The 26,612-nt window shown below is 36.7% G+C and overlaps 1 protein-coding gene across 7 annotated transcripts in view; it reads right to left on the minus strand.

Annotated features, from left to right (window-relative positions):
- Nucleotides 1–4,074: 4,074 nt before the first annotated feature.
- Nucleotides 4,075–26,612, minus strand: part of SGK3 (serum/glucocorticoid regulated kinase family member 3) — a 112,042-nt gene continuing 89,504 nt past the window's right edge. For 5 of the 7 annotated variants that reach the window (XM_086336727.1, XM_086336724.1, XM_086336725.1 and 2 more), the window contains 10 exons: nucleotides 26,420–26,477; nucleotides 21,154–21,237; nucleotides 20,913–21,044; nucleotides 18,883–18,995; nucleotides 18,753–18,789; nucleotides 17,819–17,905; nucleotides 13,814–13,909; nucleotides 11,615–11,770; nucleotides 8,388–8,477; nucleotides 4,075–5,922 (listed from right to left, as the gene is read on the minus strand). In XM_086336727.1, coding sequence (XP_086192853.1) covers nucleotides 5,752–5,922; nucleotides 8,388–8,477; nucleotides 11,615–11,770; nucleotides 13,814–13,909; nucleotides 17,819–17,905; nucleotides 18,753–18,789; nucleotides 18,883–18,995; nucleotides 20,913–21,044; nucleotides 21,154–21,237; nucleotides 26,420–26,477 — 1,024 coding nt within the window. In that variant the 3' untranslated portion in view covers nucleotides 4,075–5,751. The remainder of the gene's footprint in view (nucleotides 5,923–8,387; nucleotides 8,478–11,614; nucleotides 11,771–13,813; nucleotides 13,910–17,818; nucleotides 17,906–18,752; nucleotides 18,790–18,882; nucleotides 18,996–20,912; nucleotides 21,045–21,153; nucleotides 21,238–26,419; nucleotides 26,478–26,612) is intronic. The other 2 variants (XM_086336730.1, XM_086336729.1) reach the window with 1 other exon arrangement.

Below are 26,612 nucleotides of genomic sequence, written 5' to 3' on the forward strand. Positions count from 1 at the left end.
TATAGCATTTTATTGTTTTAGGAGATCACTGAACATCACAAACAAAATCTCAGTGGCAGGTTAAGAATTAGAAGCCTCCCAATAGGAGGCTTGAAAATTTAAAGTAGATACCCAGTGTGTAAAACTAGTATGCTTTGCAAGAAGCAACAATTTAATTTTAGATACACATATAGGGCATCTGTTGGGAAGATTTATAAAGATAAATACATTGTAAGTGATTGGTTCATTTTAATTTTTTAACTTGAATGTGGTGGTGTGAAAGAGGACTGTTTTATGCAAATCAAAGTCCTTTCCATTCTCATCCCCTCTTCCATTTTTTCCTCTTTCAGCAACTAACTACACAGGACCTGCTGTCATGCCTTTTAAAGATTTAAAAATTTTAGAGCAGTTTTTTTTTCACAGCAAAATTGAGCAAAAGTTAACAAGTTTTAGGTAGAAACTTAGATCTTTCTTCCTAATATATGCATTCAATGATATAAGTTGAATTATATCAATTCAAGCCAATTATCTCCAAGCACTGTTTTCTCTTATCTACAAATTTTGATTATTGTTTTCATTTTCATTTAGTTCAAAGTATTTTAAAATTTCTCTTGATATTTCTTCTTTGACCTATGTGTTACTATATGTTATTTCATCTTCATGTATTTTGGGACTTTTCAGTTATATTTGTTATTGATTTCTTGCTTTGTTCTGTTATGGTTTTAGAGCAGACATGATATAATTTCTATACTTTTCAATCTGGTTAACTGTTTTTTATGGTCCATGATTTGACCTATCTTGGTGAATGTTCCATGTGAACTTGAGAAGAAAGTGTATCTGCTATTTTTGGATGAAGCAGTCTATAGATGTCAATTATATCCAGTTGATGGATGGTGTTGAGTTCAGCTAAGTCCTCACAGACTGCTGTCTGCTGGACCTGTCCATTTCTGAGAGGACTGTTGAAGTCTCTAACTATGACGGTGAATTCATTTCTCTCTCCTTAGTTTTATCAATTTTTGTCGAACGTAGTTTTATACTCCGTTAGGTGCCTACATATTAAGGATTGCTATGTCTCAAAGAATTGACTCCTTTATCATTCATTATGTAATGTCCTTTATGCCTGGTAACTTGCCTTTCTCTGAAGTCTCCTCTGTCTGAAATTAATATAGCTATGCCTCCTTTCCTCTGATTAGTATTAGCATGCTATATATTTTTTCCATCTATTTACTTTTAATCTGTATGTCTTTATATTTAAAGTGGATTTCTTACAAACAACATAGAGCTGGGTCTTGATTTTTGACCCACTCTGAAGAAAATCTTTTAATTGGTGCACTTAAGACCATTTATGTTCAAAGTGATTATTGATATAGTTGGATTAATATCACATTTGTCACTGTTTTCCATTTCCTGGCTCCTGCTTTTGTCTTCTATTCTCTTTTGCCTTTCGTGGTTTTAACTTATTCTAATTTCTCTTTTTTTAGCATATTTTTTCCTTTTTTAAACTGATTGTCCTAGAGTTTGCAATATATATCTACAATGAATCAAAGCCCACTTTCAAAGAACATTAATGGCTTCACAGGATAGTGAAGTACCTTAGTGCAAATACTTTATATGACAACAAACTAATCTTACTCTCTCCCTCTCATCCCTTGTATGATGATGTCATATTACTTATGTAAAAGTATGAGTAAGCATATTTATACATTATATACATACTCAAATAACATTATTATTTCAAACAAACAATTATCTCTCAGATCAATCAGTAAGAAAAATAAGTTTTTATTTTACCTTCACTTATTCCTTCTTGGATGCTCTTTCTTTACGTAGATCTGAGTTTCTGAATTATATAATTTTCCTTCTCTCTGAAAGTGAAAATGTTAGTCACTCAGTTGTGTCCAGCTCTTTGCAACCCCATGAACTGTAGTCCATCAGGCTCCTTTGACCTTGGAATTCTCCAGGCAAGAATACTGGAGTGGGTTGCCATTTCCTTCTCCAAGGGATCTTCCTGACCCAGGGATGAAACCTGGGTCTCCTGCAACTCAGGCAGATTATTTACCATCTGAGCCAGGAGGGAAGCCTTTCTTCTCTTTAAAGAACTTCTTTTAACCTTTCTTGGAAGGCAAGTCTATTGGCAACAAATTACCTCAGTTTTTGTTTGTCTTGAGAAAGTATTTCTCCTCTACCAAGCTGGTGGGCTTTTCCCTCTCTTCACTTCACTCTCTTCTTGCTATCATAATTCCTGAGGAGAAGTCACATGTAATTCATATCTTTGTTTCCCCTGGCTTCTTTCAGGAATTTTTGTCCCTAATTTATGCCTAGGTATAGTTTTGTTTTGTGGGTTTTGCATTTATTCTGGTGTTCTCTGAGCTTCCTGTATCTGAAATTAATTTGGAGAAATACTTCTATTCCTTTTTCTCTCCTTCTGGTATTCTCATTACACGTTAGTCACATCTTTCGTAGCTGTCCAACAGACTGAGTATGTTTCTGTTTCCTCTCCTCCCACCTCCACCCCTTCGGTGGGACAGAATTGCTAGAATGGACTGGACTTGGGTACTTCCCTTCCCTTCCGTCAGTTAGGCTCTGATAAAACTGCTGTGAGTCAGGTTCAGATTAACTAGTTTCTTCTGGGAGCAAGCCTTGTTAAGAACACAGTGCTCTGGCATATTTGAAAATGGTTCATTTTCCCTCCTCATACTGGAAGTACAAGGAAATGTTTTTCTTAGTATTTGTGAGAAGTTGGTTCAGCCCTGTGACCAGGTTCCCCTGGACTTCTGAACTCTCAAAAAGCTGTGCACATGATCTCTAGCATTTGTTATATAGGTTTTGCCACCGCTGCAGTGCCTCCTGCAGGGGTTGTCTGCTCCAGTAAACCACAGCTCTTTACACTTGGCCATCTGTCTCTCCAGTCTTAGGGGCAGCAGTTTGCCCTGTGTCCTCCACTGTCATGTGTATCCGACAAAAACTGTTGATGTTTCAGTCTGCTCAGCTTTTTATTAGGCAACTTCTAAGCTCCATACACGTGGAACTGGGAAAACGGAAGTCACCACAGCACATTCCTGTGCACTTGCACTGCTTAGGTGATGCTGTTTCTATCTCTTTTCCACTTTCCCTTTGGTCCAAATTCCTGATTCACTTATCAGTAATGTGGTACAATGGCTGAAATACTAAAGATGGTAGAATAATGACTTAACTTTTATTTCCATAAATAAAAACTGCTATTACAGGTAAGTGGCAGAAAACCCCAATTTCAAAAACAGCTAACTTCCAAACTACATACATGAGAAAATAAGTTATTAATTTTAACACACTTCATTAAAAATCATTCTGGCACTACCAAAAATGTTCCTATATACCTACTCCCACTTTTCATACAGCATGTGATATACAAAAGAATGAGTCATAAAATATCTGTGTAAAGGTCTGTATGTCTATGGATAAATCACCTCAAAAGTTACAGGTATGCTAAGAGATTGGTAATGGTAAATTTTTATAGTGATAAAATTTTATAGTAATAAATATTACAAATATTTAAATCACTTTTCAAATGTTTATCATTACTGAAATTATATCGCAACAGTGTTTGCTGGCTCCTAAGTTCAAAAATTATTTTGGCATAGAAAACTTTTGAGCAGACTACTTGTTGCCAGTATCTATGTCAGTTAACACCTCCCTGTGGGTGTGCCAAATTCTGTAATTTTCAGCCTGTGCTGTAACATGACAAAGGTTCAGAGGCTCTACACTCTACCATATGCAATAAAATAAGAGATATGTATAACATGAAGAATGTTGGGGCTTCTTCATTTCAACCTTGAGTTTATTTTGGCAATAACCATGAAATAGTTCAACTATTCAAATGGCATACATTTTCTAAAAGACAGCATGCTCTGAGAAAAAAGATAATCTTGAAACTTGGAAGAGATTTTGCTCACTGAATATTAAACATGTCAGCCTATGATAATCTAGTAATTTCTGTGTAGGCCCAAATATTTAAAATGTTATACTTCTCTCCCTTACATATATGAATAATTACTGTCTGCAATGACTATTGTAACCATCACCAGTTTTAAAATAATGGGAGGCATTAGATGATCATTAATCTTTTTGCTAGTTTTTATTATACTTACAAGATCTGTATTTCTTATGACCCGAGAAACATCAATATTCTATTTAAAATCTGTTGTTAAAAACATACAATATTGCACTTTAATTTTTGGCAGTTTAAGGAACGGCTGAGTAAAAAAATCATACAAGAAACTACAGTTTTTATTTTGCTTTACAATAAGCAAAGAGCTCTGTATAAAAGCAGAACTTACAGTAGTGCCAAATAAACCAAATATTTACAGTGTTGCTGTTAAAGTCTTACCTCTAAAGGAAGATTCAGTGTATTGGATGCAAATATTACTAATCTAACAAAAGTACACTCTCCCGTCCCCGCTTCTGCTGAATAACTGTAAACTAAAGGGAATTCTATAATTTCTTTCTCAAGAGAAAATTACATGAAAGAACGCTTGTTCTTGAGGCATCAAAACTGTGTCACTGAACTCTTTCACAGTTTCCTACAAGACTTGAAAAATCTCTAAACTAAGAATCAGAACCCCAAGGTAAGCATAATTTTTAGTTTTCTGAAGATACTCCTTTTTAACAAGTACACAAGTTGGTTTTTAGTATGATTTTAAAGATCAATTTCCTGTACTTTTTCTAAGATAAATAAGATACTATGTATCTGCCTAAATTATTTTTAACTTTTGTTACACTGTAGTAAAACTGTATAGATTTATACTGACCCATAATTTGCTATTCTTTTAATTCCCAATTAGGTAAACAGACAGTGCAATAGTCTTGTTACTTATCAACCAACTAGGAAGATAGCTTCGAACAGCTATTTGCAAAAGCAAATACCAAGATTAAGACCTACTTAACAATATATTAAATATTCAAAAGACCAAAAAGAACATAAATAGAATGTATTGGTAATATAAATACATGAAACAGAGACATTCATTTTTGGCACCACCTAAAAAAAAAATCCAGCAGTTACTTTATTTCCCTTCAGATCTTTGGGAATATTTAAATTTTCTAACTATTGAACTTTCACTTTTCCTCCAGAGGAAAAATAATTCACAAATTTGAACTGGTATTTCAGAAACACAGAATTTCCTCTTGTTACTTCTTATTTGGATCTGTAGAATGAACAGTTATCCAAAGCATCAGCTAGCAGCCAGTGAATTAACTATGCTTTTATATTTTAATCCTACCAAGGAATGATTATGTCAAACAGTGATTCATTATGGAAAGATGGTTTTTTTTTTAAACAACCATGTACCAATTGCATAGTTGTGATCAGAGAACAAAGGTCAAAGTAGAGAGCTACAAAGGCATTAATATACATTAACTGAACTGCAATAGACTGCTGAAAAACAGCTGATCTTGGGTAGATGTTAGTGTAAACCTAGAGGGGAAAAAAACAGTCATTAGCAAAAAGGTTTTTTTTTTCCCCCAAAAAAATAGGTTAGTGCTAAGAACAACAGCTTTCAAAATTTGTTTAAAAATAAGCTTAATAAACAAGAATACAAATTTTAATCCAAAACTTAGCTCTTTGAAATGCCCTATTTTCTTGCATACAGCAGAAAATACATTTTTCATAGTTTTAAACATTACATGTAAAAATGAGGCACTAGTTAAACATATTTGAATATATTCACACAAACAGAAGTTTCCGTCTCATCTGTAGGCTTATATTTGCTTAACGGTTTCTGGAGGGCAGACTGTTCACAAAAATAAGTCTTCTGAAGGAGGCGCGTAAGAGAAACCAACAAAGGCATCATCTGCCTCGAGTACGCTGGCGTTCACTATGGAATAGTCAGAAGACACACAGACAGAATACGGAACTGTTTCTTCTGTAAACACTGCATCAAAGTTCCTGATATCATCCGGTCCCACCTAAAACATCGAAAAGCATACCATTATTCACCATATCTTTTTTTTCCCATTGATGCAGTCACCCATTAAAGCCCTCTTTGGAATCTGTCCATTTATTCCTGGCAAGTTTAGATGTCTTCCTACTCCATCATGTCTCTGACACATTTCCTGCTTTTTCCTTTTTGACTTTCATTATTCATGCCCTTCTCACAGTTAAGGTTCTCGTTGTTGGGTAGAGGGAGGAGAGAGAAGGGTGAGGAAGGCCAGTATGACAGAGTCCTTGCCTCTGTTAACGTGACTCTCAGGTCCTGTAACTGATCTGCTTACTCTCTACCCACCCATCATCACCTCTAAGTTTAGAAAAGGAGCTCAGGGGCATTTTCAAGACAGCATTTTGCATCTGCTCTTCCATAAAATGCCTGCCCATCCAGCTTCTCAATTCTGGGGAGGCCTTTTGATAAAGAAATGAATATTAAGTAAAATTGTGAAAGGTGATTCTACAGAGGTCATTCATTCAATATCTGGCTGTGACACCCTTAGCTTTGGCGACCTAAGGGGACTGGAACCTGAGAAGTGAAGTATCGTGGCTACTTAGGCTCAAAGGCAGTGGTTAACCTTCCTTCAGGAAGCTGATACAAGCTAATGGACTCTTTCCTTCCAATGTATTTACAGATCAAAACTGGGATACAAACTCAGGTGGTTCACTCTTCAAGCCCATCCCTGAAACTCTGGATATTTTCCACTCAGGGGAAGGGAATCCTTAAAATGTCAAAGTCACCAACTCTAACCAAGTTAGAGTTAAAATGGATTCACAGAAGATATGGAAGTCAAGGACAGAGTTAGCCCAGCAGGTCTACAAACAAGCAGAGCAGAGACCAGGGAAATCCAGGATGCTAGATCCTTCCACATGAGATTCTCCAACAGAAGAGAAAGAATGCTAAAAATTATATTCATGTATGTATATAAAAGTCATCAAATTCTCATTTATAACCCTAGAAGCATGGACTCTGGAACAAGACTAAGGTTTGAATACTGGCTATGAAGGCTGCTAGCTATAATTCCTTATATAAACTAACCTATCTCTGTGAGTTTGTTTCTTCTCTGTAAAATAAAAATACTACCATAAACCTGTTAAGGTTATTGTGAGGACTAGATGCGTTGATACATAAAATTTCCCAAATCTGACACATAGAAGGTGCTCAATAAATGATGACAAATGTTTCTTCATTTGACTTTATAAATATTTTATGAGTACCCTGATGGTTCATGGCTCGTATTGTGAGGGATAATACTGCATGACTCATGTTAAGAGTAAGAAAGGACTCTTTTCAAAGCACCCAAGCTCAAGTTCTACTTCTACAATTTTAATTTTAAACTTTCGCAAGTGATTTAACCTTTTTGAGCCTAAGTTAATTCATCTGTATTATGTGGAAAACACCAGTACTATTCCATAGGATTGTTGTCTGGCTTCAGTAAAAGACACTAGTATTGAGGACAGTATAGGAGCTAATTTTTTAATCTTTGCTTATCTGTTAGGTGAAAAACAGCAACATGTTAGGGTTTTATTTTGCTTTCCTTAAATGTCAGTGAGGTTGAACATCTCATACATTTGAAAACCATCTGTATTTAGTTTTCTGTAATTGCTTATTTTGTGTCTTTTGTCCATGTACGAAAGCATAGAAGGAATAATGACCTTGAATCAGGCACAGCTTTGAATTGCAGCTCTACTACTTTTAACCAGCTACATGACATCTCTGAGTTTCCATTTCTTCATTTATCAAACATGTATAGTAAGAACAGTAATAGCAGTAACTTGGCAGCTTATTTGACACATAAATTACATGCTGTAATGCATAAGAAGTATAATATGCCTACATATAGGAAGCTATCATTAGTAACATCACTATTAGCCTTCTCATGATTTATTAATAATCTCCCTATCATTATATATTTATTTCCAAACATTTCAACACTGTTAATCCTTTAAGTAAAATGTTTCCATCAGCAGATTTAACAAGTCAAGCTAACATAAGCATTTTTATAATACTGTCTTACTGTTTTCCAAATAGGATGTAACAATTTACATTATCATTAATAATGTTTGACTGTAGCTGGTTTTACATCAATCTAGGAAAAAGTGCATTAGTGTTACTTATAAGGTTTTTTTTTTTAACAGATATGAATTTGATACCTCATGGTCACTTTAATTTGCATTTTTTTAACCTATTGTGCTTATTCCTTTTTCATACATGCTCTAAAGAAAACACTTTACAGATACTGGGCTGGAAGATATCTGTATCAATCTAAAGTAACTAAAATCTTAGGAATCATCCCGAAGTTACCAGTTGTGCCTGACCTGTTTCATAAATATTTCAGCACTGATTCAGTTTTATTCAGGTTAGATTTTGAGATCTAGTCCTAAAATTACGAGGAGCTATAGTCCCACACTTTACTATTTAGAAAGAAAGACTTGGATGTAACCTTACCACGTTAGGATTAAATGGTGGTGGAATCTTCTTCTGCACAAGATCAGTCCAGCTGAGTGACTCAAAAAAGGGATGATTCTGAATCTCAAGCTAGAATGGTAAAGAAACAGATTTATTATTTACTAATTGCCAACATCCGCTGGATCATGGAAAAAGCAAAAGAGTTCCAGAAAAACATCTATTTCTCCTTTAATGACTATGGCAAAGCCTTTGACTGTGTGGATCACAATAAAGTGTGGAAAATTCTGAAAGAGATGGGAATACCAGACCACCTGACCTGCCTCTTGAGAAACCTGTATGCAGGTCAGGAAGCAACAGTTAGAACTGGACAGGGAACAACAGACTGGTTCCAAATAGGAAAAGGAGTATGTCAAGGCTGTATATTGTCACCCTGCTTATTTAACTTATATGCAGAGTACATCAGGAGAAACGCTGGGCTGGAAGAAGCACAAGCTGGAATCAAGATTGCCTGGAGAAATATCAGTAACCTCCGACATGCAGATGACACCACCCTTATGGTAGAAAGTGAAGAGGAACTCAAAAGCCCCTTGATGAAAGTGAAAGAGGAGAGTGAAAAAGTTGGCTTAAAGCTCAACATTCAGAAAACTAAGATCATGGCATCTGGTCCCATCACTTCATGGCAGATAGATGGGGAAACAGTGGAAACAGTGTCAGACTTTATTTTTGGGGGCTCCAAAATCACTGCAGATGGTGACTGCAGCCATGAAATTAAAAGACGCTTACTCCTTGGAAGGAAAGTTATGACCAACCTAGATAGCATATTGAAAAGCAGAGACATTACTTTGCCAACAAAGGTCCGTTTAGTCAAGGCTATGGTTTTTCCAGTGGTCATGTATGGATGTGAGAGTTGGACTGTGAAGAAGGCTGAGCACCGAAGAATTGATGCTTCTGAACTGTGGTGTTGGAGAAGACTCTTGAGAGTCCCTTGGACTGCAAGGAGATCCAACCAGTCCATCCTAAAGGAGATCAGTCCTGGGTGTTCATTGGAAGGACTGATGCTAAAGCTGAAACTCCAATACTTTGGCCACCTCATGTGAAAAGTTGCCTCATTGGAAAAGACTTTGATGCTGGGAGGGGTTGGGGGCAGGAGGAGAAGGGGACGACAGAGGATGAGATGGCTGGATGGCATCACCGACTTGATGGACATGAGTCTGAGTGAACTCCGGGAGTTGGTGATGAACAGGGAGGCCTGGCATGCTGCGATTCATGGGGTCGCAGAGTCGGACACGACTGAGTGACTGAACTGAACTGAATGCTAAAAAATATACTGAGTACTCACTGAAGAATTTTAGGAAGCCAAACCATTCCCACTTGGTCCCGCACCTTCCAAAGTTCTTTCTAGGCATATGTTCATGTCATTCAATGTGGCACAACAGTGTAGTGGACAGACAGTGTAGTCTGTCCACTACAGATGCCCAGAGGAGGCGTGGGAGAGTTAACTCAGAATGACCAACTTATGTCCTCTTCAAGTCATTGTTTCCTCACAGGTAAAGTGAGGTTAACATTTCTGCCCTTTATATTTCATAGGTTGTTGTAAGAATCACTGGCAAATATGGAAATAAAAGTGGTTTGAAAGGAATAAAATACTACCTAGATACAAAGAATTATTATTACTGCTGAATGTGGAGATAAAGATGTCGAACGAGACTTTTACATGGTGAGGCTGAGGTAAAACTCAGGTGACAAGCTCTACTATCAAAAACAATTCCATTCTGGGTTACTACGGTTGAAAGCTGGCAAAGTACTCATACCCATTCCATTTTTTCTCCTACAAGGAGCCACAAAGTGTATAAAAAGTAGGATCCCTATCCTGCTTCTCAGGGGAAGTGATATCTGACCAGAGTTCTGGAAGATCAGTAAGAAGGAGCCAGACAAAAAAGAATGAGGGGAGAATATTCTAGGTGGCATACAAAGGGCCTGAGATGGCAGATAGCTTAGTTTGGTCAAGAAAACAAGAGCCCAGTATGGCTGCAGTATAGGAAAAGATGGGGACTGTCACACACAGAGGAGCCCAAGAGGTAAATGGGCTGTACAACACTGGGTCTACGTGAGGAGTCGTCTCTGCTGATTCTATTTTCGTTATAAAACAGAAGGCAACAGCATCTGCTAAAAGTGAAGAAGGAAAGGAACGTAAAAACTTGGCAAGAATGCTGGAGTGGGTAGCCATTCCCTTCTCCAGGGGATCTTCCTGACTCAAGGGATCGAACCTGGGTCTCCTGCATTAAGCCACCGGTGAAGCCCAGAAATTTGGAGAGAAGGTCTGAAATAGTCACTACAGAGAGCAGGAGCATTAGGTGGAGAAGCATCCAAGAGACTAATGACTAGACTTCACAGTTCTTCTAATAGTCTCAGTTGTGTAACTTCCATCAGCACCGTCCACCAGCCAAGGGATGGCAGATGGATTGATTGATCCAGGGTTCCAATTTCTGCCAGTGAATTCAACAAAAGGACTGAGGTACAAGGAGGGAGGGAGCATTAGCAAGGCTCCCTGAAACAGTGGACTCTGGAGCCCAAGTCCTGTACTCCACCAGGGAGTTCACTATTCACAGCTCAAGTTCAAGACTGACAAACAGCCCTCAAGAATTTCTGAGAACTTTTAATGAATTTAAAATTCATGTTCCTCAGTAATTCATGAATTCACTAATGTAACACCAGTAACTTTGTTAGCAATTAAATTATTCTGATTTGAAGTGAAAAACAAAAAAGAAAAAACCCCTGCAGATCCCATAATTTTTTCAAGGAGGTGTCACATTTGCATTCTCAGGGAAAAAAAGTCCCTGAACAATAGTTCAAGCAAAAGTTACTACCTCATGCAGTCAGGAGGCACTTAAATTCTTCCTAAACAAAATGAGCTAAAAGTTTAGGCAATCAAAAAATGCAAGCCACACATTATTTTTTTAGGAAGAAGGGGGGAGCAAAAATGCTAATAAATGAAATCAAATAAATAATAGGATATGAAAGCTGGATATGGAGGATGAAAAAGGATCAAATTATTCTGAAGGTCAAATGAAAAAATGCATGTGCAAAAGTTTTATACACTGTACAGTTTTATATAAACCCTGGTGAAAATTTTTGGGACAAGCATGCTTCCTTTTCATGGTACTATTCTTTAGGAGGTGTATTCATCCCATTAAATACTACATAAAATAAGGATTTTTCTTCAAATGATAAATAAATAAAGAGGCTACTGAGAAAGATGTACATACAAAGTCTTCTTTGGCACCAAGTCGATTTTGCCTGTCTTTTTCTAGGAGTTCTTCCAGAATGGACCAGGCAGTGAGGCTCACTCCTGGCCTCAAACTTAGAGGCTTGTGAAGAATATTGTCGTACATTTCAGCCACGTCTCGGCAATAAAAAGGAGGCTTAAAAAAAAGAAAACACAACATAGAGAAAGAAAGTTAGCATTAATTGAACTATGCACAAATGGGGTTTAAAATTGTTAGATTTGGCCCTGACCTAAAGAGAGCAGTCTGTGTCCAGCAGCTGCAGAAAAGCACTGGCATCTCTGGGCCTGTGTACCCCTGCAGTAAGGCCTCCCATGGGAAGAGATTTTAGAAATCAGCAAACTGTAGAGCTTAATACATGGTCACCGAATGAATAGGGGCCGGTTTATTCAATAACACTGGGCAGACAGGTGTGAATTGCATAAAAGTTGTAATAATAACTGTTTTTAAAAAAACAACCTCCAACTTCACCATAAGACATAATGATAGAATTACTGGAAACAGAGATTTGACACAGGGCGAACATTAAATGATTTCTTGAGACACAGTAATATACTAATTAAAACAGATTTCTAGAAAGTGTTCTTCCTAAGAACTTGTGGCCATGGCAGTGTCCTGCTGCTGTAACTGCTTAAAGACCTGAGGTACAGCTTCAACGTGAGGATTGGCCAGTTCATTACTGAGTTAAAAGTTTTAAAGGAAAAATTATTTTTAAAGTTAAAGAAGTTACAGGCTTGTCATTTTTTTCCCCTTTTGTACAGGAAAGAAAAACCTCATTTTTCAGTTTTTATAATGTAACTTTATTTCTAAATCATTAATACAAGCCTGATTAATGAAGTATGTGATTCAAATATTCCCTATTGAGTCAGCTGCATTTTACATGCAAGATATTTTATATTCTCAAAGACTTCTAAAGAAATTAAAAGGATATGAAAATATCAGGATGAGAAATACTCAACACTTAAAGAATGTAAGATATAACATGGTTAGCAGGTCTTCTAAGTTACCAGCATAACCAGAAAACTAGGTCTTTTTTTTTTTTTTCAATTGGAGTATAATTGCTTTATAATGTTGTATTAGTAACAATGTGAATGAGCTGTAAGTATACATATATCCCCTCCCTCTTGAGCATTCCCCCTTCCCACCCCTCTAGGCTGTCACAGAGCTCCAAGGTGAGCTCCCTGTGTTAACACAGCAAAACTGGGTCTTTTTAACAAGTGGATTGTGGTCAAGGGCAGAGAAGAGAGTGTTGGCTGTCATAGGCATCTGTCATTCAGAGTTAACAACATGAGACAAATTCTCTAAAACATACCTCAGCGGTTAAATTTCATCACCCCTGTTTTCAGGGGACACACACACACACACACACACACACACACAGAGCAAACAGAAAAGCCACGCCCACCTCAGGTCTCAGTGACGGTGGGCGTGGCCTCGTGAGGGCAGCATGGAGTGCACGGCTCCCAGCATGAGGCTGCTGACCACTCACAGGACCACCAAGGGAACCTAAAAATGTTTGTTCTGGCTGAAATGATATTAACTCAATGTAGTAAAGCAACTTGACTTGTTAATCAGAAACTTTGGCTGATAATGTCTTTAATTAATAAAAACTGGGGAAACTGATTACATAGTAAACATCACTTTTTTTCCAATGAAATCTTACAAGACATGGTGTTTATGGTAAAGGGAATAAAGGACTCCCGGTGATTAAAAAAAAAGAAAAAAAGCAGAGCACCAGTATCCTAATTAAATCCTATGAAAACAAAATACAAGGCAAAAACCTAAAGGTATTATTATCTTTTGGTAAATAAAATCTTTTTCTTTCCATCTTTTTGAAATTAAGAAAATTAGAAATTAGGCAGAATGGCCAGAGTAAACTGCATGAAAGTGGGTAATTTTAATGTTATAACTAGGTATCTATTTCTAAAAAATGCTAGTGGGGTGAGAATATTTGAAGTAGTGATTAGTGTGGCAGAGAAATCTAAAAAATCAGTAACCAAATGACAGGGTTTCTTTTTGTGCATACCCCTAATGTGGTTCTGGATTCATTTAACCATGTTACTACTGTTCTGTTAGTGTTATCTAGTTAACAAGGGTCCACAAGATTACTGAAAGGCAAAAGAGAAAACTCAAATCAATTACAATGTACTGGAATCATAACAATAGAGTAGAAACACATACCAATCCATAGAGCATCTCATACAGAACAGCACCAAGGCACCACCAATCCACAGTGTTGTCATAGGGCTGTTTTCTGATTACTTCAGGTGCTAGATACTACAGAAAAGATTAACTATTAGAACTCAGAAACAAATCAAGACAAAACCTAGGAATAATTGAGAAATTTAATAAATCTTAGGTGTTATATCACACTAAATGAAACATGTTATCTAGATTTTCAGTTGGTTCGGTATTCTCACTGTATATCAGTGGTTCTTGGTCAGTGGTACTTGAGAATCCACTGGGAGAATTTTCAAAAACCACATATTCAAGTATTTTCCCCAGAAATGATGATGCAGTTAAGACAGAAAAGGATGACAAGTATAGAAACCATAATAAAGTAGGTATTTTGCAGGGGGTTGTCTTTCACAAAATTAATTTTAGATTAATTAATTAAATCTTATTTCTCTTTATTCTTATTTCTCTTTATTCTTGTTTTTCTTGAAGAAACAAGTCGTGATTGAAGAAAGATTTCTTAATATGACAATTATAATTCATTTTTTTTCTCTTCAGTGAAAGAAAAAATAATAAACTGCATTCTTATTTAAGAATTACGACAGCAATTCTTTAATGTATTATTTTTAAAAGTTGTATAAGTTATTAGATGGCTATTTACACTTCAACTTGTAAAACATTTAAGCATCATGATTTTCACACATATATAACAGTGAATTTGAATTTTAGATTCCAAAATATATATTTCCTCTTCCCACATGAAATATATACAAGGAAATACATTTTCAGCTTTTTTATGTGATACAAAGAAATGGGAAAATAAATTAAAAGGGTTTAATAGTTTGCGATCACATTAAAATTTAGACGACAGAAAAAAGCTACCTGGCACTTAAGATCGCAATAAATAGGATATTTTAAATGTGTGTATGTTGAGCATCTTTTCATGTGTTTGTTAGCCATCTGTATGTCTTTTTTGGAGAAATGTCTATTTAGTTCTTTGGCCCATTTTTTGATTGGGTCGTTTATTTTTCTGGAGTTGAGCTGTAGGAGTTGCTTGTATATTTTTGAGATTAGTTGTTTGTCGGTTGCTTGATTTGCTATTATTTTCTCCCATTCTGAAGGCTGTCTTTTCACCTTGCTAATAGTTTCCTTTGATGTGCAGAAGCTTTTAAGGTTAATTAGGTCCCATTTGTTTATTTTTGCTTTTATTTCCAATATTCTGGGAGGTGGGTCATAGAGGATCCTGCTGTGATGTATGTCGGAGAGTGTTTTGCCTATGTTCTCCTCTAGGAGTTTTATAGTTTCTGGTCTTACGTTTAGATCTTTAATCCATTTTGAGTTTATTTTTGTGTATGGTGTTAGAAAGTGGTCCAGTTTCATTCTTTTACAAGTGGTTGACCAGATTTCCCAGCACCACTTGTTAAAGAGATTGTCTTTAATCCATTGTATATTCTTGCCTCCTTTGTCGAAGATAAGGTGTCCATATGTGCGTGGATTTATCTCTGGGCTTTCTATTTTATTCCATTGATCAATATTTCTGTCTTTGTGCCAGTACCATACTGTCTTGATAACTGTGGCTTTGTAGTAGAGCCTGAAGTCAGGTAGGTTGATTCCTCCAGTTCCATTCTTCTTTCTCAAGATCGCTTTGGCTATTCGAGGTTTTTTGTAGAGAAATGCAAATCAAAACCACTATGAGGTACCATTTCACACCAGTCAGAATGGCTGCGATCCAAAACTCTACAAATAATAAATGCTGGAGAGGGTGTGGAGCAAAGGGAACCCTCTTACACTGTTGGTGGGAATGCAAACTAGTACAGCCACTATGGAGAACAGTGTGGAGATTCCTTAAAAAACTGGAAATAGAACTGCCTTATGATCCAGCAACCCCACTGCTGGGCATACACACTGAGGAAACCAGAAGGGAAAGAGACACGTGTACCCCAATGTTCATCGCAGCACTGTTTATAATAGCCAAGACATGGAAGCAACCTAGATGTCCATCAGCAGATGAATGGATAAGAAAGCTGTGGTACATATACACAATGGAGTATTACTCAGCCATTAAAAAGAATACATTTGAATCAGTTCTAATGAGGTGGATGAAACTGGAGCCTATTATACAGAGTGAAGTAAGCCAGAAGGAAAAACATAAATACAGTATACTAACGCACATATATGGAATTTAGAAAGATGGTAACAATAACCCGGTGTACGAGACAGCAAAAGAGACACTGATGTATAGAACAGTCTTATGGACTCTGTGGGAGAGGGAGAGGGTGGGAAGATTTGGGAGAATGGCAATGAAACATGTAAAATATCATGTAGGAAACGAGTTGCCAGTCCAGGTTCGATGCACGATGCTGGATGCTTGGGGCTGGTGCACTGGGACGGCCCAGAGGAATGGTATGGGGAGGGAGGAGGGAGGAGGGTTCGGGATGGGGAACACATGTATACCTGTGGCGGATTCATTTTGATATTTGGCAAAACTAATACAATTATGTAAAGTTTAAAAATAAAATAAAATTGGAAGAATAAAAAAAAAATAAAAAATAAAAAAATAAAAATAAATAAAAATTTTAAAAAAATAAAAAATAAAAAATAAATGTGTGTATGTGTGAAATTAGAATAACAAGGCTTTAACATAAATCTTAAGGATTATTATTACTGTCTCAAATGGAAAGATAGATTTTCTGCTAGTTAACATGATTAGAGAATAGGTGTTCTGGTTAATAAATTCTGATTTGTAATTCCCAACCCCCATATACATTGCTTTATTTTTTATTTTATTTTTTTTAATTTTATTTTATTTTTAAACTTTACAATATTGTATTAGTTTTGCCAAATATCGAAATGAATCTGCCACAGGTAAACCTGTGTTCCCCATCCTGAACCCTCCTCCCTCCTCCCTCCCCATACCCTCCCTCTGGGTCATCCCAGTGCACCAGATTTTCTTGCATTAAATAGCTTCATTATGAAATATTTTAACCATATAAAAACTATAAATATGTAATAGAAACCAACAGAGCTGCCATCCAGACATAAGCAATGCTAACATTTTGCCATATTTGCTTTAGTTTATTTCCTTTAAAAAAAAGCAGCTTTATTAAGATATTCAAATACCAAGCAATTCACCCATTTAAAGTGTACAATTCAATGGCTGCTAATATATTTACAGAGTTGTTCCAACATTATCACAATTAATTTTTGAACATTTTCATCACTGATTAATGATTTTTTTCTTAAGGATTAGAAATGTAATCAAATGCTTGAAGAAATCGAAGATAAACTTTTAACATTAAAAACGAATAAGCACAAAAAAGTGTAATTTATCTTTGTTGGTTACTGGTGATATCACAAAATCAGAGTTAAAAAAAAACTATCAATAAAGTTTTAAACGTTTATTTATTATTTAAATGTTTGTTTATTAAAAGAAGAGATGATTATCAGATATTCCCAGCTGGTTGGAAGCTGAAAACATTTTATTCTACTTTTCTTTCCTTTTTTTTTTTTTTGTGGCAGCGCCATGAGGCATGTCGGAGAAGGCAATGGCAACCCACTCCAGTACTCTTGCCTGGAAGATCCCATGGATGGAGGAGCCTGGTAGGCTGCAGGGCATGGGGTTGCTAAGAGTCAGATATGACTGAGCGACTTCACTTTCAATTTTCACTTTCATGCATTGGAGAAGAAAATGGCAACCCACTTCAGTGTTTTTGCCTGGAGAATCCCAGGGATGGGGGAGCCTGGCGGGCTGCCGTCTATGGGGTCGCACAGAGTTGGACACGACTGAAGCGACTTAGCAGCAGCAGCAGCAGCATGAGGCATGCAGGATCTTAGCTCCCCAAGCAGGGATTGAACCCATGATGCCTGCAGTGGAAGCATAGAGTCCTAACCACTGGACCACCAGAGAAGTATCTTTACTTTTTTGATTTCAAATTTTATATACACAATATGTGATTCAGTTTTGCATTTCAGGTATAATTCCATGAATGACAAATGAGATAAATTTCTTACCTCTGGTGTCCCACAAAATGTTGTTGTGGTGTCAGAAATAGCAATTCCTTCTTTACAAAGCCCAAAATCTGTTAAGACGACATGTCCCTGACAAATACAGGGGCAGTAAAATAAAACAATGCATGGATATAAATTGACACTTTTAAAGAACATTTGATTTTGAAATAATCATAGACCAAAAGGAAACCGCAAAAAAGAGTACACAAAGCTCCATGTCCCCTTCCCCCAGCTTCTCCCTCCTCCCACCCACCCCATGCTGACAGCCTATATAATGTAGGACAGTGTCAGAATCAGGAAACTGATACTGGTACAATCCGTTAGCTAGACTGCCACCCTTATTCAGTTTTCACTCTTTTACACGTATGCATTTGCGTGTATGCATGTGTTGTTTTAGCTGCTGAGTCGTGTCCGACTCTTTCATGACCCCATGGAAAATAGCCTGCCAGGCTCCTCTGTCCGTGGGATCTCCCAGGCAAGAATACTAGAGTGGGCTGCCGTTTCCTTCTCCAGGGGATCTTCCTGACCCAATAGTTGAACTCACATCTCTTGCATTGCAGGTGGATTCTTTACCACTGAGCCACCAGGGAAGCCCTGTGTGTAGCTCTAGGCAATAGATATATAGATTTGTGTAACTACCTCTACAATCAGAAAACTTTCATCAACCCAAAGGAACAAAAGAACTCTCTTATGTTACCGCTTTATTTTTTAACTCCCCTATCCCTTAGTCCCTGGTCCCCTTACAACTACTAATCTGTTCTCCATCTCTCTGGTTTGGACTTTTACAGAATGTTATATAAAACACTGATGTATGAATGGAACATGTGTTCCATTATATGGAATCACACAGTGGGAACCTCTGAGGCTGACTCTTTTTCACTAAGCATAACATCAACAAGAATCGTGAACCAGCAGATTTTTAAAAGCCAATACTTACTATTGAATCCAAGAGAATATTTTCTGGTTTCAAGTCTCTATCAAATTAAAAGGAAAGAAAAGCAAAACTCAATTTGAACTGAAACAAAATAATAAAAAGACATTTCAGAAGTGCAATTTAAAAAGTTTACCTGTACACTATTTTGATGGAGTGCAAGTAACCCAATGCACTGGCAATCTCAGCAGCATAAAACCGAGCTCTGTGTTCAGGAAAGGACCGCTCTCTTTGTAAGTGAAAAAACAGCTATAAAATTGAAGTAAAAAATGAATACTAAGATAATTCACACATAAAGTGAGACAAATATACTCTGTAAATATAAAAACAGGATTTATTTTCGTTACTTTGAACATGAGATAAAAAAGCACCAAAGTACAGAATTTTGACACTCCCTTGCCTTTGTCCCCCATCCGCCCAGCAATCATTCTCTCTTCAACCATAACTCTTTCCCTGCTCTTGCTAACTTACTCATCTATTTACCACTCAATTCTCAAGTGTGGCAGTATCCCCACCACACCAGGCAACCCCTCTAGAAAAGATTATTAATGAAGACCAATGATCTTGATTTTTCCATGTTAATTATCTTAACTTGATCTTTTTGGACTATTATTTGAATTAAACCAAATACTATTCAGAAATTGGTAACTAGTGGCTGGCAGACCAAACGGAACCCACAGATATAATTTGTTTGAACCAAATACTATTTTCAGAAAAATCTAAAATAACTGGTAACATTTAAAAACTGGGAACATTTTTTTGGGTAAAAATTCATAGTTTTACTTCGGGCAGGGGGCGAAAGGAAATGGGGGGTGCGGGTCTCTGAACCATTAAGCCTAAATTCAGCGTGGTAGCAACTGGCTGAAGCTCAGTGGCAGAGGGATTCTCCAGTTGTCTTTTTTTACTTTTTGGCTGTGCTGGGTCTTCACTGTGGTACACACAGGCTTCTCTTGTTGTGGCACATGGGCTTAGCTGCCCCACAGCATGTGGGATCTTAGTTCCCTGACAAGGGATTGAATCTGTGTCCCCCATTAGAAGGCAGACTCTTAACCACTGGATCACCAGGGATGTCCCTTCAGTTCATTTCTTACAACCTACCCTCTAGTCATCAGGTTACCTGCCTAAGCTAAATTTGCCCTAGGTTCTTACTCTAAATCTTTAGGTTCTAAAACAATGATCTCTCTCATTGGGCTTTCTTCTACCTTGGAGAGTTACTGCTCCTTACTACCCCCAATGATTCAAGGATTGATAAGGTGTCTGTCCTCAGTTTCTCTACTATTATTCTTTCTCTGGATACCTTCCCAGCCGACTCAGTCCAATGACTTTAACCAGCAGCTCTATGTGGATGTCTTTCACACGGACTAACCCATATGACTTAATCAAGTTATTAGCTTCTCCGTACCTCACCAAGTTCCTTTGTCTTATACAACACAATTGTTGTGAGGATAAAACAATATGTATAAAGAGTCATAAGAATGCTCAATACAAGTTAGCTATTACTGGAATTACTATCTTACCAGCAGCATTTCTCAAAAATATATTTCAATATCCCTCTGACTCAGAGTTTTGGGGAATATTATTATTAGATTTGGTTCAAACAAACAAAAGGTGACTGTGTGATTTAAAAAGTTTTAAAAAAATAAATCCTGGCTGTCTTTAAGGCATTAATTTCTCAAAGTCTCAAATATGCTGAAATGTACTGTAAACCACCAAGAGGTTATAACATGAAACGTTTTCCAAACTAGCTTCACCACAGAACCCTTTATTACAGGATCATCTCATCTGATTTTGCACATTTTGGAAAATGACAGACTAACGTTTATATGCAACTGCTGAAACCTTAATTATCAAAAATTACAAATCAACTTTCATTCCAATGTTTCAATATATGTTCTTGCTACATAGTTCAGTGACAAAACTATCAGAGAAGTCTGTAGCTTCATAACAAGGTTCCCACCTGCACCATAACCTGCTTAGGAAAAGAACTTTATGTCTCACTTCTCCACATCCTGCACTGTGCTGATTAGCCAGCATCTTATATATTATTGCTACTCAACAAATAGCTGTCTATTCTGGGCTTTGCTTCCAAAACTGGTAAGAAAAACTCTAACTCAATTCTATTTTTTTTCCCTAAACATCATCAATACTGAAACACTAATTACTCACCTCTCCTCCATTAACAAAATCCAGAACAAAATAAAGCTTTTCAGTTGTTTGGAAAGAATAATGTAATCCAACCAAAAACGGATGTTTCACATTTTTCAAGAGCACATTTCGTTCAGCCATAATGTGTTTTTGCTGTTTAAAAAAAAAAAAGGTAAAAAAAATCAACTTGCATTATACACCAGAAAACAATTCTGTTAACTGAGAAGATGGATATAGGAAAAACAAAGCTATTTTATTTTACCTCTTTTCTATTGAGAACTATCTTTTTCTGTAACACTTTGACAGCATAAAATTTTCCATCCAGTTTCCGTTTTGCAAGAAGAACCTGTTATATTTAAAGATTGTGCTGTTAGAAATATCAATGTTTTGACAGAGACAATTCACTTATCACTAAGTCAATATTTTATAAAAATAAAGTCCACAACAGACCTAGATAATGTAATGTTTTTATTTTGAAAGCTGAAAATCCCTAATTTGTTTCTACAACTCCACTTTTCCTTAGATATTTTACTAAAACCATAGAAATGTAGATGATTTAAAGAGCCAGGCATCGTTTGTCACTTAACATGCAAATGGTTAAGGTTTTTACTAAGTTTAAGTATCAAAATCTATACTGCTTGAGAAATGTGTGTGTTTGTGTGTGTGTGTATGCTAGCCCTGAGTCCCAAGGTGTCTTTGGAAAACACTGAGGCTATAAATTTCATGGCTACATTAAAAAAAAAGAGAGAGAAGAAAATGGTTTCTCAGTGATCAAAATGCATTTTCATTTTAACATTTGGGTTTCTCTTATAGGTTTCAAATTTAGAAGCACTCAGAGAAACAAACACCGTATGTAGCTGAGATTCTATAATGGGCTGCAGTGCACACAGACATCATGGATGTGAAGAAACTTAGAAGATCTTACCCCAGAAAAAAGGCAGACATACTCCAAAGTTTTAGAAATAAATTTTAAGGGATTCAAGACACCCTACAAGTTGGGTAACTATCAGCTGATCCATTTCAAAACGTCTTGAGATGATCTGCCACTGGTGACAATGCTGGGCCTTACTTTTCAGTATATCTGTGGTCTTCCTCGCTTATATCTGTAATCAGTCTGGTCTTGAGAAAAACACCAAACTCCAACAACAGACAGATGTCTTACAATACACTTAACCAGTGCTTCTCAAAACCATCAAGGCCCTCAAACACAAGAAAAGTCCTAAGGAGACATGATAACTTAATGTCCTGGATGGGACAAAAAAACAGGACACTGGGTAAAAACTAAGGAAATCTGAATAAATGATGGGCTTGAGTCCATAATTATGGATCAATATTGGTCCATTGCTTGGAACAAATGTACCATACTGATGTAAAATGTTACTAAATAGAGCAAACTGGTGGTTTGGAAATTCTCTGAACTTTCTTTTTTAAAAAATTTTAAAAATATTTATTTTATTTGACTGTGCTGGGTCTTTCTCATGGCATGTAGGATTTTTAGTTCCAGCATATGGGATCTAGTTTCCTGATCAAGAATCAAAACCAGGCCCCATGCATTAGGAGCTTGGAGTCTTAGGTACTCAACCATCAGAGAAGTCCCCCTGAATTTTCTCTCTACTCAGTTTTTTTTTTTTGGTAAATCTAAAATGGTTCTGAAAAATAAAGTCTATTGATTAAGATGTTTCTTACTCATAAAAACAAAGTCAAGAATACCTTCAGGGTATACATTTCCTCAGTTCAACTGCTGGCATCTCTCTCATTTCTCAGGCTTTTGCTCTCTACAATACTTGACTCCATTGAATGTTCCTTCTTTCTTACATTGTTTTTTCTTTTCTTGACAGCTCCCACTCACCTGACCTTCCCTTCTCTACTCTGATTGGTTCATCTTCAAGTTTGTTCTGAGAAAGTAATTCAAAGAATGTGGCAACTAAGGAAGTACCTTGATGGCAGGCATTTTTTTCAGCAGATTAGTAGATGTGGAGAATAGACAGTTAAGAAACAGATGGGCAAATGGAAAGTGGAACCAAGACCACCATTTGCAGAAAAGCTTAGAATATGAGATTCCCATTATTTATTTTAGTTTGTCATACATATTTTTCTATTTTTCACCTTCATTGTGAATCTACATTTCTGCTTGCTTTTTTTTCTTTTGTGTACTCTGCTTTTGTTTTATTGTACTTTGCTGGTGTCTAAGCATTTTGCTAAATTTAAAGCTTTTATTAAACATAATATGCATGTAGAAAAACTCACAAACATTACAGCTCAATAAATTATTACAAAACGGACACACTGTGTAATCACTTTCAGGTCAAAAAACCCAAACACTGTGAGCAGCCTGAGGCCTCCCATTTGCCCTATGCCAGAAATGATTCATCCTTTCTTCCTCAAAGATGACTACTATTTTCACTTGCAATAAAACAGGTGAGTTTTGTCTATGAATTTTATATATTGGAATCACATAGATAATGTTATGCCTGCCTGACTTCTTTCACTCTATATAACATGTTCACATTGTGATATGTATTGGATTGGCCAAGAAGTGCATTCGGGTTTTTCCATACAATACTACAGGAAACCCAAATGAACTTTTTGGCCAAACCAATAGCACTGCTTTCATATTTCATTACTGTGCAGAGTACTGCATTCCATAGACATACCACAATTTATCCACTCTTTCAGTGACATTTAGATGATGAACAATGAAGCTTATGAATATTCTGGGACACGCCTTTCCTAGTGAGTATGTGCAACATTACTGGTGGCTACACAGCTTAGAGGAGAACCAGTGTGTCACAGGTAATGCGTATATTCAGCTTCCAGGTTTAACACCAGTTCTCACCGCATAAAAAATGAAACACAAAGGAATACACTCAATTAAAGATACATAAAAATCAAATACATAATGCCACAAAACACTACCAACAAAAGCTTAAGATGAATTAAATTAACAAAGGGATATGCCATGATCATGGACTGGAAGACTCAATACTGGTAAGATGACAATTCTTTCCAAATTGATCTACAGATTCAAAGCAATTGATCAAAATCCAAAAGAATCTTGGGGAACTTAACATGCTAATTCTAAAACCTAAGACTGATACACAAAGGGCTAAGAAGAGTCTCTTGAAGAGGAGCAAGGTGAGATGTTCTGTTGAATATCAACCTTCATTTTTAAGACAATGTGGTACTGGTCCAAGGATAGACAAATCAGTTAATGAAACAAAATATAAAATCTAGAAACAAGTATAAAACAAAATCTAGAAACAGATCCAACACATATATGGACACTGGATACATGATGGAGGTTACCCTGCAGAGTGGGAGGGAAAGAAAAATCTTTTCAATGAACTGTGTAGGACCAGCTGACATTCATGAAGAAAAAAGTGAAGTGTGACCCTATGCCTCACATTATATACACTAGATAGATCTATTTGACTCTAGGTCCAAACATGAGCTTTCTGAAAGATAATGCTCTCTGTCTTTAACAGTAGACTATCTCTAACGTTCCAACAGACTGTGAGCATTTTGACAGCAAGATGCACTTCTACTTTTCTATAGCTTATTTTAGCACAATGCCCAGCGTGTAGCAGGTGGCAAACATATATTTGCTGAATTAATGAACACACACGGGTTTAATTTTATGGTCACAGTTTCTGGTCTCTAGGGAACTCAGAAAACAAACCAGATCTAGATACTGGAAGCTATGAATATAGTACACTATAATTAAACACATACATATTTATTTTTACTACAGATTGAAGTATAATGCAAAAAAGGAACTTAAATACATTTGATGATTCTGACAACTTCCATCTATGATGCTTCTGGCTTTAGGGATTCTTCTTGCTGTGGCACACTGTCAACTTTCGTGATTCACTCAATATTCACTGCACGAAGAGGGACAGGGGTCTCAAACTTCCCTTTCCTTCTCCAACTGCTGTTAACACAGCTGCTCACTGATGTCTTTATGGCCTCAACTTAAATAATACCTCTTCAAAGAAGTCATCCTTAGGGACTTCCCTGGTGGCCCAATGGTTAAGAATCCACCTTCCAATGCAGAGGATGCGGGTTCAATCCCCAGTTTGGGGAACTAAGATCCCACGTGCCGTGGAGCAACTAAGCCCATGCCTGCAACTAAAGAAGCCCCCATGTGTCAGTGTAGCCAAAATATGTATGTGTGTGTATATATATGCATAAAGCTATCCTTGACTAACTCACCTAAGTAGGGGCTTCCCCCCGACTGCCTACTCTCCTGTCTCTTCACTCTAATCTTCATCCCCTGTACAGCTCCATTACTACATGTAATTATTTACTTGACCGCATATTTTTAATTGACTATTTCCCTCAATAGGATGTAGGCATCACAAAGGTACAAAGTATGTCATTTTTGTTCAACACTATCTAACACGGAGCAGAACAGTGCTTAGCACCGAGGTGCTCAACAAAATACTCATCGAACAAATAAATTTTAGGTTAGAATCTGAGTAGATGCCTTGTATCTTGAATTATTCTGTCAGTTCTTTGAAGGTAGAGAAAGCATCTTAATTCTATATCCTGCATACCAAAAATCGCCATGGTATCCCATATATAAATCATGCATTCCCCTATAAACTGGTACAGCCACTATGGAGATCAGTATGGAAACTGCTTAAAAACTGAAAATAGAGCTACCATATAACCCAGAAATCCCATTCCTGAGCATATATCCCAAAGAAAACTAGAATTCAAGAGAATGCATGCACCTAATGTTCATTACAACCCTATCTGCAATAGCCAGGACACAGGAGCAAATTAAATGTCCATCCCATTGATGGAGGAATGAATAAAGAAGATGTGGTACAAATACACAATGAAATAATACTTAGCCATAAAAAAGAATGGAATAATCCCATTTGCAGCAACATGGAGAGACCTAGAGATTGTTATACTGAGTGAAGTAAGTCAAAGAGAGAAAAACAAATATTGTATGGTATCACTTTTATGTGGAATCTAAAAAACTGGTACAAATGAACTTATCTACAAAAGAGAAACAGTCACAGATACAGAAAACAAATTTATGGTTATCAGTGTGGAAAGGGCGGGAGAAGATAAATTGGGAGATTGTGATTGACATAAATACACTACTGTATAAAAAATAGATAGTAAGAACCTACTGTATAGCACAGGGAACTCTATTCAGTATTCTGTAATGACCTATATGGAAACAGAATCTCCATCTATCTAGATTCACTTTGCTGTACAGCAGAAACTAATACAACATTGTAAATCACTGTGTGTGTGTGTGCTTAGTCACATCTGACTCTGTGTGATCCCATGGACGACAGCCCAGCAGGCTACTCTGTCCATGGAATTTTCCAGGCAAGGGTACTGGAGTGGGTTGTGGGTTGTCATTTCCTACTCCAGAGGATCTTCCTGACCCATAGATTGAACCTGTGTCTTCTGCATTGGCAGGGGGACTCTACAATTAATTTTTAAAAAGCATGCATTTTTAAAGTATTAATTTACTGAAGAAAAAATAAAAAGACTCTTACCTTGCCAAAGCTGCCTTTTCCAATAACTTTTAAGAAATCAAAGTCTGTTGGTTTAGCACTGAAATAAATGAAAAATGACAAGAATTAGTCTCCAAGAAAACTGATAGGATGTTAACTTTTCAATAGTTTTTAATACTTCACTCCTTAATAAGTAAATCTGGGTACACTTCAGCATGAGAACTCCAGCCTTTAC

This window comes from Bos grunniens, chromosome 14 (assembly GCF_055505025.1).
Source record: "Bos grunniens cultivar Pamir isolate PY7600 chromosome 14, Bosgru_T2T1.0, whole genome shotgun sequence".
NCBI lineage: Eukaryota > Metazoa > Chordata > Mammalia > Artiodactyla > Bovidae > Bos > Bos grunniens.